The sequence below is a fragment of the Theobroma cacao genome, chromosome 4 (genome assembly GCF_000208745.1).
Source record: "Theobroma cacao cultivar B97-61/B2 chromosome 4, Criollo_cocoa_genome_V2, whole genome shotgun sequence".
In the NCBI taxonomy this organism is placed as follows: Eukaryota; Viridiplantae; Streptophyta; class Magnoliopsida; order Malvales; family Malvaceae; genus Theobroma; species Theobroma cacao.
This window is the reverse complement of record NC_030853.1, coordinates 26,930,686-26,946,101: the sequence shown is the minus strand read 5'-3', so window position 1 is coordinate 26,946,101 and position 15,416 is coordinate 26,930,686. Positions and strand designations below refer to the sequence as shown.

The window sequence follows — 15,416 nt, the reverse complement described above, 5'->3', positions numbered from 1 at the left end:
CTTGGGAAGTGCTTGCAATCTTTAAGGAAGCAGCTAAGTCTCACTGTTACTGATATTGAGATAGTACGTATAGTATCTTCCCAAAAGTACTGAAAAAAGTATCAGACTTAGTATTGAAGGCAACGAATTTTCTCAGCAAGAAGGAGTCAACACAGAATTTTCTCCAAAAGATGATCATTTCCCTGTCACTCTGTCAGTGTCACTCTAGAGTATCAATAGAACATAGCGTAATTTACACTCAAATTAACCCCAAACGAACATAATGCTAACAAAAGATTTGGTAAGAAGATAATTAAACACTTGATTGACAAAAAAGTTCGCATAGGCAAAAGCCTATACTAAAGCCTACAAGGATTCTACAGCTCCATCGAAGGCCTATAAATACTAGACTAGAGGAATTTATGTAGTTACCCACAAGTTCAAATCTTATCTATCTCTAGCAAGGCAAAGAGTGTAGCCATATTACCATGGAACATCTGCACTTCCTGCTACTGGTTTTTACCATATTCCAGACTCGTCTTTACTTGGGTATGAGCAAGATGGGATGTCTGGAAGGCGCCAGAGCAGACAAAGAAGCCTTGCTATCTTTCAAATTCCAAGTCACTGTCCCTCAAAATGCACTCTCAGGGTGGACGAGAAATTCCTCTCACTGTACTTGGTATGGTGTTTCTTGCAGCAGTAAAGGATCCCGAGTACAATCCCTCCACCTTAGTTGGCTTGGCCTTGGCGGCACCTTAGGCCCTCAGCTCTCAAACTTCACTTTCCTCCACACACTTAACCTTTCCCACAACCTATTTCACGGCCAAATTCAGTTGGAGTTTAGTAGGCTTCAACTTCTGCAGCAAATTGACCTGAAGAATAATTTCATTAATGGAACTATTCCAGCTATTCTTTCTACTTGCCATAACCTTGAAACACTTCGACTAGAAGAAAACAGATTTAGTGGTAAGCTTCCACCTGAGTTGGGCAGTCTGCAAAAACTCAAAACTCTCTCTGTCTCTATCAATAATCTCACTGGTTCAATCCCTCGTACATTTGGAAATCTTTCCTCTTTAACGTCACTTAATCTTGCAAGAAACCAGAGTCTTGCGGAAATTCCAAGTGAGTTGGGTTGCCTTCGCAACCTTCAATATTTTCAGCTCTCTGGGAACCATCTCACTGGCGAAATCCCTTCTTCTGTTTACAACGTTTCATCTCTATTCTTCTTATCTGTGACCCAAAATAACCTTGGAGGAAAATTACCAAATGATATTGTTCAAGCTCCTCCAAATCTCAGGCAACTCTATTTGGCGCAGAACAGTTTTGAAGGAATTGTACCTGGTTCTATCTCTAATGCTTCAGGCATTGAATATCTTGACCTCTCAATGAACAGATTTCATGGGCCGGTTCCTCTGTTTGGCAACATGAAGAAACTTATCTGGTTGAATCTTGGTTCAAATTTTCTCTCTTCAACTACAGCCCTGAATTTTCAGCTGATTGATTATCTCACAAGCTGTAAGCAGCTAGAAATTTTCATGCTTTTTTTCCAACCAGCTTGTTGGTGAATTTCCCTCCTCAGTTGCCAATCTGTCAAGCAATCTCCAACACTTTTGCATTGCTAACAATTTGTTGACTGGCAGCTTCCCCCAGGGGTTTGATAAGTTTCACAACCTCATTTCTCTTTCAATAGAGCAAAATGCTTTTACAGGTGAGATACCAAAGAACATAGCAAAACTTAAAAAGTTACAGAGTTTTAGTGTGTTCCAGAACATGTTATCAGGAGAAATTCCAGATATCTTTGGTAATCTTACACAACCTTCCGACGATCAAATGGACAATAACAAGTTATCCGGAAAAATTCCCAATAGCTTGGGATTCTGCCAGCAAATAGAGACATTGAACCTGGCTTCGAATAGGCTCAATGGAAGCATTCCAAATGAGATTTTCAGAGTTTCAAGTTTAACCAACTTGAATCTGTCACACAACAAACTTTGGGGTCCTCTCCCCAGTGAAGTTGGTAACTTAAAGCAGCTTCAAGTGGTGGATGTTTCTGATAATCAGTTGTCTGGGAATTTGGCTGCATCAATTGGTGGCTGTGTTACTTTGCAATTGCTCAACTTGTCCAAAAATAATATCAGCGGTGGAATTCCTGGTTCAGTAGGAAAGCTAACCTCCCTGGAGGTTTTGGATCTCTCCTTTAATAAATTTTCTGGACCAATTCCCCGAGACTTGGAAAATCTTCAGTATCTGAAGAAGTTAAATTTGTCTTTCAATCATTTGGAAGGAGAAGTTCCAAAAGGAAAAGTCTTCTTGAATCTTAGCCTGACCTCTGTTCAGGGAAACAATGGGCTCTGCAGTGGTGATCAAGAAATTGCAAGGTATTTGGAACTCCCTCAGTGTAAAACAAGAGCAATAAAAAGGTATCATCTGCTTAAGATTCTAGTTTCAGCAGCGGGAGTCACTTTATTCTTATGTTTAATTTTCTGCTTTTTATGGGCTTTGAGACCTGGAAAGAAGAAAAACAAGGTGGACAAAGACGGTGAACCTTCACCTTCATTGAAGGGGTTGCTTCCAATGATATCTTACTCAGATATCCGGCTTGCTACAAGCAATTTTGCAGCTGAAAATCTGATTGGAAAGGGTGGTTTTGGCTCTGTTTATAAAGGTTCATTCATCACTAGTGACAATGGAGCCAACACCAGTAACATTACCCTTGCTGTGAAGGCTCTTGACTTGCAACAAAGCAAAGCCCTTCAAAGTTTTTTTGCTGAATGTGAGACCTTGAGGAATATTAGGCATCGAAATCTCATGAAGATCATCACCTCATGCTTTAGTATTGATCATAAAGGAGATCAATTCAAGGCCTTGCTTATGGAGTTCATGCCCAGTGGCAACCTAGATAGGTGGTTATATCCTGAGGATATGGAATCTGGGTTATCATTATCCTCGTTGCAAAGACTCAATATCGCCATCGATGTAGCTTCTGCTATGGAGTACTTGCACAATGACTGCGAACCGCCAATTGTGCACTGCGATTTGAAACCTGCGAATGTACTTTTGGATGAAAATATGGCGGCTCATGTAGGGGATTTTGGATTGGCAAGATTCCTTCCTCAACACCCTTCACAAGAGGAGAGCAGCACAATAGGAGTCAAGGGCTCAATTGGTTACATTGCTCCAGGTCAGTGAACCACTCTTTTAACTATAGCTGTTTTTTTTTTTTTTTACTTAGCTTTTATTGATCAAAAAAGGGCACAACTGTGAATGCGTTTGCTTACTGAAGTCAAACACTAGTGTTATGCATTCTGATAATTCTTAAAGTCTTATGTTCTGCTGTACTTTTCTGTAGAGTATGGTCTAGGTGGCAAATCTTCAACCAGTGGAGATGTCTACAGTTTTGGAATCCCTCTGCTAGAAATGTTCATAGCAAAGAGGCCAACTGATGGAATGTTCAAAGAAGGATTGAGCCTCAATCAATTTGAATCAGCGGTGGATAGTGATCAAGCTTTTGAGATTGCTGATCCGAGGCTTTTCAAGGATTTTTGAAGTTCAAAGAAGAGCTCATTCAATACTTATTCTATTGACAGAAGCAGCAGCACCAAGAATGACAGTTATTGGCCTGGCAAATATGAAGAGTGTTTATCAGCTATAATTAGAGTTGGATTGTCATGTGCAGCTCCATCAGCAAAAGATCGTTTATCAATGAGAGAAACATTAGCAAAGTTGCATGAGATTAAGAATTCTTTACTTAATTAAGGTCGAAACCATGTAAGGCAGCCCATGTTTTATCTGATATAGCTTTGCTGAAGGACTGTTGCTATTATATTTAGGATCAGTCCTAGCAGAAGCATTCAAGAATATTCGTTTAGATTATTGCTAGTGATGATATACACCTAGGATATTTAAAGTTCCAAAATTTACCTTAAGTATTAGAAGTATGGAATTTCAAGTATTTCATCCTGAAGTGTTTTTTTTTTAAAGCATATTTTATTCCTTCATCACCAATTCATGTCATGACAAGTCTTTAGTCTGATTGACAGAAGACTTTAGTGGCCTAGAAATCCTGGTGTGAGAAATATCACTGTACAAATACAAATTCACAGCACAAAAAACCACCAGCAAGGAATCATCACAAAGCCAGGACATGGGAAAATGATCTTTCAAAGAACAACCTAAAAACCATAATATCTGCAGAAACATACACAGGAGATCTGCTTAGAAAACAGAACACGAAAGGAAACCCCAAAGGAAGAAAGTAGAAACGAGGAACCATAAAAATCACAAAGCTCCCAACCGAAATGAGACCCAAAAAGAATCCAAGAGTACAGATTTCCTGAACCTTTCATCATGAAGTGTTGTTAATTGGATAAACAATTTAAGTACTAAGTTTTGGAAACCCAATTGTTTATTTATTGAATTCAAGAAGGGATTATTGAATTGAATACCAAATTAATGAAAGGAATCTAAGATTAAAGGCGAACCATAATGATATGTTTGGCATCTAAATAGATATCTAGATTAATGAGAGGAAAAACGAAGTGTGTGCCCTCATCTATTTTTGCAGGGAAATACCAATAATGGATTATTGGTGACCTTGTTAGTGGGTTCTGGGTTTGCATTGTTTTCAAGAAGCGGACTCGGATGAGATGGTTAGGGCCACAGTTGAGAGTCAGCTCGCGCCTGTGGCCTTTGCCATTAGGTGGAGAGTGGGCTCAGTCCCAGCTCACCATGGTCCATGCAAGAAGGAAGGTAAGGGTGTCGGTCTTTCTTTTTCCACTCAAATTTCAGAATGAAAATTGAAAAATAAAATCTTAATGGAATGAACTTGACAAAAGAAGCAAAGTAATCTGATCAAACCAAACTTGAAGATCGTTTACTTCTTTCACAGATTTCCCATGAAGAGATAGTCCCAAATAGACAACTTGCCAAGCATTTGTGTGGGTGAGTAAAAGCAGAGAGAAATTTTCATTGATTGGGCTTAAATGCTCTCTCCTCTTTACAGATTAGCATATCATAGGCATAGCCAAGCCACCTTATCTTGGCATACATTGGCAGCAAGGGGAATCTTTTGCATCCAACAAGCCAATCAGGTCATCAACCTAATCCTAGAAAACAGCAAATTTGTTTGGCTGATTCTGTAAGGTGACTCACGCTCCCCTCCTTTCCTTCCAACTGGGACAGATAAAATGAAAAAATAAAAAGTGAATTGCCTTTTGGATGGAGTGGGTGTATGCAATCAAAACAGTAGATGCTCCCACTTTTCCCTGTATGCATTACGGGAAGAAAGCAGCCCCTGGCCCCTACCCACAAAGAAAGCACCGGGGACAGGTTCTGGGCATAGCAAATGTTACCCAGTAATGTATTACCATCCAACCATACAACTTGGGTTGTGTCTTTGAGGTCTTTCCATTCTCAAGTAGATAGATATTTCCTCCCTCTGAATTTGTTTCCATTTAAAATACAAAAACACTACCTTTATAAATTTGGTTGAATAGCTATCATACTTTTGACAAGAGTTGGTTTCATGCATTTGCTGGACATACTGTAGAGAGATTATGACTAGAGCTAGAGTACAGTCGAGGCAGATTGCTTGTGATGGAAGTGTTTTTCACAAGCACTTTCCTGCCACTTACAAGCCCCAATTTGATGTATGGGTGGAGGAGTGGAAGAGGCTACTTTTGCAGCTGTAATCACACCTTCTCTTTTTTGGGCCTTCATTATTGGCGGCATGGCATGCCTTTTTAATAATGTGCAAAAGGGGTACAACTCAAATTTCACTCTTAACTCATCTTTATTTTCATTCAAATTGAATGAAACCAAAATTCTTCTAAACCCACTGATCAAGTTGTACTCCAAATAGTGGTAAACTTTTTGGGGGAAGATATATTCAAAGCTCATGTAAATTCAAATCATTCAAAATTACATTTTCTTTGATGTTCCATTATTATGATTTTATGACTAAGTTTGCAAATGTCACATTACTACAATAAGTGGGCCAAATAATTAATTTGACTAGATACCAATGACAAAATGATCTAGGGTTGTTTTGAGTGGCTAATTGTCCCAAAAGTTTGAAATTCATAAAAGAAAAAAAAGGAAAATCAACTTTCTCTCCTAAAATTAGGTGATTAGTGTTAAATGTAGGAGAAAGCGCATGAAAGATATAATTAAAGAGCAAAGACTTTAGTAGTAAGATATATATATATATATAATATTGGACCACAAAATTCATGAAATTAGGGTGAAATATAGTCAGGGTTTTAGTTTCATGCGTAAAGAAATAACTGGATGATCAATTATTCCATAAGAAATCAAAACTTTTTTTATATTGATAGGAAATAATAATGCAACTTTTGTATTAGAACTAGCCAGTGTAAAAACCCCAAGATTCAACTTAAAATGTAGCAATGCCTCGTTAACATTACCTGGGGAGTCAATAGTCAATATTAGTTTGCTGGTTTAATTAATTAATGGAAGAGTTGTACCGGAATTGGGTAAGTCCAACTCTGCCTAATTTTAGTCAATGTTGCCATAAGATTTGCTGATCATGCATGGTTTGTCAACCAGCATGCACCTTGCTCACCTCTTCAATCATCTCTCATTACTTTTCAAACTCCATCATCTCTTATCTTCTTCATCTTCACTTCAAACTTCTTGCCTACCATCTTCCATATGTACCATCTGGGATGCAAGTGCACATGTAAGCTAATCCCATATACCAACGAAAAAGTGTACAGTAGTAGGTAGTAATTTGGAGCATAGGGTTGATGGCAGCCATCCAAATATCTAGCTGTATGGGCCATTGCTGACTTTCGCTATGGGGGCTGATGAAAAGGTCAATACTTTCGTTTTTCTTTGCCATTAAAGAGAGCTGAAGGTTGCCCATGTTCACAACTTAGACACACCACAAACTCGTGAACATTTTCCATCATATAACCTACCTATGAATTTAAGCTATTTAACTATTTTGGACTTGTCAGTTTCTCCACTCGTCTTCGTGGAGTGTAGTTGACACCAAAGGGAATAATGCATTACCCTGTGCCAACTCTGAATTGAGAGACTGAGGTGGGAAATAAAAAAAATGTTTGTAAAGATTTAAGAAAATTTAGGCGTGTTGACTAGAGGTCAAGGTCGACAGATCCGATCCTACTATAAATAAATTTTCTTGCACCAAAGAAGAGAAAGGAGATTAAAAAAAAATAGTAAATAGTTTAACAAAATATATTATATTTACATGTTATATATAAATTTACAAAATAGTAACTAAGATGAGTTTAATCTTAAACTATATATTATATTTACTTTTTTTATTTTATAAATTGGAAAGTTGGCATGCAAAAGCTCATAAGATTTCCCCTTTTTTTTTCCCCTTAAAGCTCAAAGTCGAGTAGTATAATAAAATTGTAGGACATGGTCCCATTTTAGAGACAAGTAATCCCTAAAAAATCTACCTCTGAAAGAAAGGAATCTGGACCCATCTACATCTAGGACCTTATGACCTCTATTAGTGTGATAACATGTTCTTCATACTATATGCAAAAAGGTTACGGAATATCTAATGTGCGAAAAAGTTCATTGCATACATATATTATTAGTGAAAAACTATGCTATTTTATGGAATTGACTTTAGTTTGAAATGATGGTTTTCTCAATTTACAATGCATAGATGCTTTTGTAATTTGTCGACTTTACAATCAGTTCTTATAGAAAAGAAAAAGTATAATTTCTTAATTACAGCAATCGACTGAATCAATGGTGAAGTGAAGGTAGTGATTAACGTATTTTAATTTTTAATTTTTTTATTAATATATTTATAAAATTTAAAATATATAAATTTATAAGTAAAACGTGTAAATCCCAAGAATGAGAGTTTTCCCTCTAATGCAGCAAAAGGACAAGTAAGGTCAAATATTACGTACTAAGATTGAATAGAGATTATTTAGTGGAGATGAGCCAACCCCAAAATGAAAAATAATAAGAAAAATAAAATAAATTTCATAATTAAAACATGAACTGCTTTAAAGACTTAGGAGAGCAGGGGACAAAGCCAAATTCACCTTTCAAGATTGCATGATTAGCCCCGAGACTAGAGTCGGGTAACAAAGATGTGGACATAAAGCAAGTGGTTAGACAGCTTAAGTAGCTATCCCACTCCCATTTTGTGGGTCCAAATCTTGAGATTGGTAGGTCCCTTTTGTCTTCTTCTTTTCCAAAGCCTAAATGTGTAGGTCCCACTTCTTAATCCCATCATCTTATGCTCCCCTTTTCAATTTTTTTTATTTATTAAAATAATTTATTTTTTTATAAATATAAATTAGTTTTTGTATGAGTTCAGTAATATAATTTATTTAATTCAGACGTACGGATGAATTGGATAACCAATTCTGTTTTAAAATTATAATAAAGCAAAAAAAAAAAAGTGTCAAGCAATAAAAAGCGAAACGACACCGTTAACTGCACGTTGCAATTAAGTTGATTGATGGAGGTTTAAGTATAATACCACGTCATCATCTAAAAAGTTCAATTAAAAGCCCACTAACCTAAAAGTAGATAATAATCAATTAGATTCTTTTCACAAATCCACATGACTCAATTTATGGAGTTAAAAGAGGAGGAAATAAAATTCATTTAATAACCCAAAAATTTACAAAACAGTAGTAATAATAATAATAATAATAATAATAATAATAATTTAGACATTAATATAAACTCCCAAATATTGACTTACCAAGCTGATCAAATTACCACAGAAAATTTCCTACCTTGGACTGAAAATTTTTTGATCTGCCTGTGAATAAGCTGCCATTTTTTTTTTGTTTTTGTTTTTGTTTTTGCAGTGCCTAACTTGAAACACCAAAGCTGTCACAATCAAATCCTATAAGAATCCCCAATTTCTTGAGAAAGTTTGCTTCCTTTCCCTACAGAAAAAAGGTTGACACAGTAGCCTGGTTTTTGGTGCTTGCTGGAAGAACCTTCCCCAGTTCAACAAAAAAGAAGAAGAACTGAGCTGATCCTTATTGTCCAAAGTTCCCACCTATTTTCGCTACTCCCAGTTTTCTTTTTTAATGCTTTGTTAACTCCCAAGTCTTTTTTTTTTTTAAATCTTCTTTTTGTTCCTTTATGGATCAAACATTGCTGCCAAATTTGGATGCCATAGAAGTGGAAGGAAAGGGGTTAGCTTTGTTCTTCTATAGAGATAAGGTAAGTTCTAAAAACTTTAACATTTTTCTTTCTTTTGTTAAAACCTTTAATGGGTCTCAATCTCACCAATAGTTTTGCAGTCAATAACTTTTGGTTTTGATTTATGGGTTTTTTGTTTGTTGGCATTTTGGTGGGTGTTAAAGCTTGGAGTTGATGTTCTTCAGAAAATAAATCCAATCCAAAAAATGTTTTCTCTTTTGCTGCCTGCTTTGCACAGTATTCTATTTTTATGGTTTTTTGGTACTAGAATAATATTTTGAGATTGGTTGTTGTTGTCTAAGGAAAACTCAGATTTCAGTTAAAAGTTTTTCTCTTTTCTTTCAAAGTTTGCTTGGTCTTCTTGTATATTCTTTGACGGAGAAAAGGTGTATGTGGGGTTTAGTTTAAACGGTTTTCATGTATTGGAGGAGGGGAATATACTATCCCGCCTTTGGATGGATTTTGTACATTTTTATCCTACACGCTATACTACTCCAAGCAAAATTCTCCTTCTGACTGATGAAGAAAGTTAGAGAATTGAATTTTAAAGTTTTATGTGCCAAAAAATTAATTGTCAGTAATTGCAGTGCTCTGTTTAATCTTGCATGTTTGGTGTTTTTGCTGGGTCATGAATCTCAATAGGATGGTAAAAAACATATTACCCCAGAGTCATCTCTCTACAGTATAATTCATTGTTTTTCTACTTATTTATATCTTTTGGCTCTGTCACTCTATAAGGTTACCTGTGTGGTGTTTTTTATGTGCTTATGATAGGTTACATGCCTGGAACGCGTGCTTGAAGATTGCAAGTCAATCAGATTTGGAAGAAAATAGGTAAGGATGAGGAATTGATTGGTTTATGTAAAACAGTTTCTTGCCTTTTACTTAGAGCTTAGTATTTTTAATTCTGTCAACATTAACATCGATTTCTCTCTTTTGTTCATTGCGCTTTAAGATTGATATATAAGGTGGTAGATTTGAAGATCCTCATCATTTGTGAAAGAACGTTGCATTGGTTTTTTCTGATTTATTCCTAAACTCAGTAGTCTTCTCTTTGTGGTTGTCAGGGAGTTGCAGTGAAATGGTGGAGTTGTTGCTTCTATTGTCTCTTGGTTTGATGAACCGGTGACCGTGGGATTGGCTGAAAAGGTATGTTTTTTATGTTTGATTTTTTATTTGTCCCCCTTTTCAATTGTGTTTGAAAGTGTTGAGTTGTTTATGATTGGTTTTTCACTGTTGTCTGTTAAATTGATATTTTGAATAGATGGTTGAATTTTGTGAATTCATGTTATATTAGAGTAATTGGGTTTCTAAATTTATAGTTGTTGGCCCCTTTTAATGAAATGTTACAAATGAATGTCTGGATTTTGAATTGTTTCTTTTCTCTTCTCGCTTAATGTGTCTCAATGTATTCTTCTAAAATATTTCTCTGTTAAAATGATGAATTATGGAATCTTTTATGCAGTTTTCATTGGGGGTGTTGAATAATTGAATACTATATTTGGGTTGTTACTTAATATTATGTTGGTTCTTGCATCTTGTGTTCTGGGAAGCGGAAATGATGTGTTGATGACTGGTCCTGAGGTCCTTGTGAATGTGATCAAAATTATAAAAATTCTACATTCACTATAATTACGAAATTTTATGTGTTTTGATGTATACTATGGTGTGTATGTGGTTCTGTGGGGTTGTAATAGCAGCAATTGTTCTTGTGCAGGATACAGATTATTGCATTTAGTAAAATGTTGAGGAATTTTGAATCAAGAATACTTTTGGAAGTAGGATTTTGGAGGTTTTTGCTGCTTGCAGCTCTTCTAATTACCATAGCAGACGGACTAAATTCTGAGGGCCAATTGCTGCTAGAGCTTAAAAATAGCCTTCATGATGAATACAACTACCTTGGGAACTGGAAGCCCACTGATGAGACACCATGTGGGTGGATAGGTGTCAATTGTACTTCAGATTATGAGCCAGTGGTCTGGTCTGTTGATTTGAGTTCAATGAATCTTTCTGGAACCCTGAGCCCTAGTATTGGTGGTCTGACCCACTTGACATTTCTTGATCTGTCTTATAATGGGTTCAGTGGAAATATACCCAAGGAGATTGGAAATTGTTCGCTTCTGGTCTTCCTTTATTTGAATAACAATCTGTTGAGCGGTCCAATTCCTGGCGAATTGGGTAAGCTCTCTTATTTGAGAAAATTGAATATATGCAATAACAAAATCTCTGGTTCTCTTCCAGAGGAGCTTGGAAATTTGTCCTCACTTGATGAGTTTGTGGCATACACCAATAACTTGACTGGCCCATTGCCCCGTTCTATTGGGAAACTCCAGAAGTTAAGAATATTTCGAGCAGGGCAGAATGCAATTTCTGGTAACATTCCTGCCGAAATAAGTGGATGTCAAAGCTTACAAATGCTTGGTCTTGCCCAGAACCGTATTGGAGGTGAACTGCCGAAGGAAATTGGAATGCTCAGAAGCATGACTGATCTGATTTTATGGGAGAATCAGTTATCAGGGCTTATTCCAAAGGAGCTTGAAAACTGTACAAGCCTTGAGACCCTTGCATTGTATGCAAATGGTCTTGTGGGGCAGATACCCATGGAGATTGGGAACCTTAAGTTTTTGAAGAAGTTGTATCTCTACAGGAATCAATTAAATGGAAGCATTCCTAGGGAGATAGGGAATCTATCTCTTGCAACAGAAATTGATTTCTCAGAGAATTATTTGATAGGTGAGATCCCAACTGAGTTCAGCAAGATAAAGGGTCTACACTTATTGTACCTATTCCAGAACCAGCTTACAGGTGTCATACCAAATGAGCTTAGTAGCTTGAGGAACTTGACAAAGCTTGATCTTTCAATCAATTATCTCACAGGTCCCATCCCTTATGGTTTCCAATATTTGACTGAAATGCTTCAGTTGCAGCTTTTTGACAATTCTCTGAGCGGTACCATTCCTGAGCAGCTTGGAGTATACAGCCCACTTTGGGTGGTTGATTTTTCAAACAACCATCTGGCAGGAAAAATACCTCCTTATCTTTGTCAGCATGCTAACCTTATTTTGTTAAACCTTGGGGCTAATAAGCTGTATGGAAATATCCCAACTGGGATCAAGAGCTGCGAGACATTAGTGCAACTTCGTCTGGTTGGAAACAAGCTTTCAGGGAGCTTTCCTTCAGAATTATGCAAACTGGTGAATCTTTCTGCTATTGAATTAGACCAGAACAACTTTACTGGACCTGTTCCTTCAGAGATTGGAAATTGCCGAAAGCTTCAACGGCTTCATATTGCAGACAATCAGTTTACTTTTGAGCTGCCTAAGGAAATAGGTAATCTATCTCAACTTGTGACTTTTAATGTCTCATCTAATTTACTTTCTGGACGGATTCCACATGAGATAGTTAACTGCAAGATGCTTCAGCGACTTGATATCAGCCATAACAGCTTTGTTGATACTTTACCAAATGAGATTGGAACCCTTTCACAGCTTGAGATTCTGAAACTTTCAGAAAGTAAGTTCTCTGGAAACATACCTGCAGCTTTAGGAAACCTCTCACGTTTGACTGAGCTGCAGATGGGTGGCAACCTGTTTTCTGGTCAGATACCCCAAGAGTTGGGTTCTCTTTTAAGCTTGCAGATTGCAATGAACCTCAGCAATAACAACCTCACTGGAAGTATACCACCAGAGCTTGGGCATCTTAAAATGCTGGAATTTCTCCTGGTCAATAATAATCATTTGAGTGGTGTAATTCCCAGCACATTGGAGAACCTGTCAAGTTTATTGGGATGCAACTTCTCATACAATAACTTGACTGGACCTTTACCTGCCATCCCATTGTTTCAGAACATGCCTGCAAGTAGCTTTATTGAAAATGAAGGGCTTTGTGGTAGGCCTCTTGAAGGTTGCATTGGAGATCCATCTTCTCCTTCTATGCTACCTGTGAAGAAGGGTACTCGAGGAAAAATTGTAACGGTAGTTGCAGGTGTTGTAGGTGGGGTCTCTATAATCCTCATTGTAATTCTTATATATCAAATGAGACGTCCACCTGAAATTGTTGCATCCTTGCAAGAAAAGGAAATATCATCTCCAGCTTCAGATATTTACTTTCATCCAAAGGACAGCTTTACTTTTCAAGATCTAATTGAGGCTACAAATAATTTTCATGAGAGTTATATTGTTGGAAGGGGAGCATGTGGAACAGTTTATAAAGCAGTTATGCATTCTGGACAAATCATTGCTGTTAAAAGGCTTGCATCAAATGCAGAGGGAAACAACATTGAGAATAGTTTTCGGGCCGAAATTCTAACACTAGGGAATATTAGGCATCGAAATATTGTGAAGCTTTATGGTTTTTGCTATCACCAAGGTTCCAATCTGCTTCTTTATGAATACATGGAGAAAGGTAGCTTGGGCGAAGTGCTTCATGGGGCCTCTTGTAGCTTAGAATGGCCCACTCGGTTCTTGATTGCCCTAGGAGCTGCTGAAGGTCTTGTTTATTTACATCATGACTGCAAACCAAGGATTGTTCACCGTGATATCAAGTCCAATAATATCTTACTTGATGAAAATTTTGAAGCCCATGTTGGTGATTTTGGTTTGGCGAAGGTGATTGACATGCCCCAATCTAAGTCCATGTCAGCAGTCGCTGGATCATATGGCTACATTGCCCCCGGTAAGTTATGTCTTTGGTTTTGTAGTTTTATGACTAATTATTATTACCATCAGTCAAGACCATATGTAAAGATACCACTAACAGTGATATTGTTGCTAACTAATGCATTAAGGAATTTCTTTCTTTGTCTTTGTCTTTCTCTATAGATTTTTATTATTTATCTGCTTTATGCGGTCATTCACTTGAAATGGGATATTTAGTTGTGTCCAAGTGATCTAGAACATATTAATTTTCAGTGCTAGTGAATAGAGAATTTAAGATCTAATTAGGGTGAGGCATGTAATGATCGGTCTGTTTGTCCCATTTTTCTTATCTTTCCCATTCTCTGTGGACATTTATATTGATATTTTATTGTTTTAGATGATTGACATTGTATCTCTTCTTTATGACAGAATATGCATACACTATGAAGGTTACAGAAAAATGTGACATCTATAGCTATGGGGTTGTTCTGCTGGAGTTGTTAACTGGAAAGACTCCTGTACAGCCATTGGATCAAGGAGGTGATCTTGTCACACATGTGAGACATTATGTTCGTGACCACTCATTGACTGCTGGCATACTGGATGATCGCTTAAATCTTGAAAATAAAAGTATTGTCAATCACATGATTACTGTCTTAAAAATTGCTTTAATATGCACTAGCATGTCTCCTTTTGATCGGCCATCCATGCGGGAAGTTGTGATGATGCTTATAGAATCTAAAGAGCAAGAACACAACTTGATAATGTCTCCAACTTATGAGCTTCCTCTGATGGATAATGCTCATGAAAGTGCGTGACTACTCCCAGTTTCCATTGACAGAGATGGTTTTTTCTGCTGATTCTTCCGCAATCAATCATTTTACCCCGCAAGATTATAATAGCATGTACATTTTTTTTCCATAAAGAAAATGTTAGACTGAAAGCATCTGTTGATAGCTAATGGGAGTAACTGATGTCCCCAAAATTCTCTAGTTGATTCACCAGTCAATACAATGTAGTAACACCAGTGTACAGATACAAGTGTATCTCAAACATTCTGATATGAAATTAGATTTTCTGAAAATGGTGCAGCTCTTTCAATTATACAACAGTTTTAGGCCACTTATCTGTTTGTGCAATTGAACCCCTGGGAGTTGCCTAGTGATTGATTTTCCTTGTAGACAGGATCAATTTGCACGTGACCAACTTGGTCCAAGCCAACGAATTGAAGCTTTTGGTTAAAGGCATCTTGTCACTTGCAATATTACTTGCCAAAGCCTCAATTGACTATATATATTGTTAGCAACTTGAGCAGATTTTACATTGGTCAAGAAAATCTCGAGGAAATTCTTTCCTTAATTTCCATCCCTTGCGGAAATAGTTTCACAAGAATTAAAAATAGGTAAAAATATCCAATACCGAAGAAGGTTACACAGAAATTCCTTCTCTCGAGATATTGCCTGTAAATTCTCCACTCCAGCATACCATCAAACCATCCTCATTCATAATATTCCTAGCACATAGTCATGAAAAGCCTTTCATCTTAGATGTTTAGAGTATATTTTAAAGTATATTTGTATCTTCTCTCAATAGTAAAAATATAGGGTTTTTAAATTTATA

General features: G+C 36.9%; 3 protein-coding genes across 4 annotated transcripts; all 3 read left to right on the top strand.

Moving 5' to 3' along the window:
* On the top strand, positions 468–1,544 carry LOC108661631 (putative receptor-like protein kinase At3g47110). Its single transcript, XM_018119104.1, has one exon. The coding sequence runs from the start codon at positions 468–470 to the stop codon at positions 1,542–1,544; it is 1,077 nt and encodes a 358-aa protein (XP_017974593.1).
* Positions 1,458–3,760, top strand: LOC18602814 (putative receptor-like protein kinase At3g47110). Its single transcript, XM_018118939.1, has 2 exons — positions 1,458–3,160; positions 3,329–3,760. Exons 1-2 carry the CDS (start codon positions 1,750–1,752, stop codon positions 3,523–3,525), a joined length of 1,608 nt encoding a protein of 535 aa, XP_017974428.1. The 5' UTR covers positions 1,458–1,749; the 3' UTR covers positions 3,526–3,760.
* LOC18602813 (probable leucine-rich repeat receptor-like protein kinase At2g33170) lies at positions 8,810–14,897 on the top strand. Of its 2 annotated transcripts, none has more exons than XM_018119955.1 (5): positions 8,810–9,180; positions 9,934–9,993; positions 10,227–10,308; positions 10,884–13,833; positions 14,226–14,897. In XM_018119955.1, exons 4-5 carry the CDS (start codon positions 10,902–10,904, stop codon positions 14,612–14,614), a joined length of 3,321 nt encoding a protein of 1,106 aa, XP_017975444.1. In that variant the 5' UTR covers positions 8,810–9,180; positions 9,934–9,993; positions 10,227–10,308; positions 10,884–10,901; the 3' UTR covers positions 14,615–14,897. The 2 variants fall into 2 exon arrangements, with proteins under 2 accessions (XP_017975444.1, XP_007034487.2); XM_007034425.2 differs by having other exon boundaries at positions 10,877–13,833.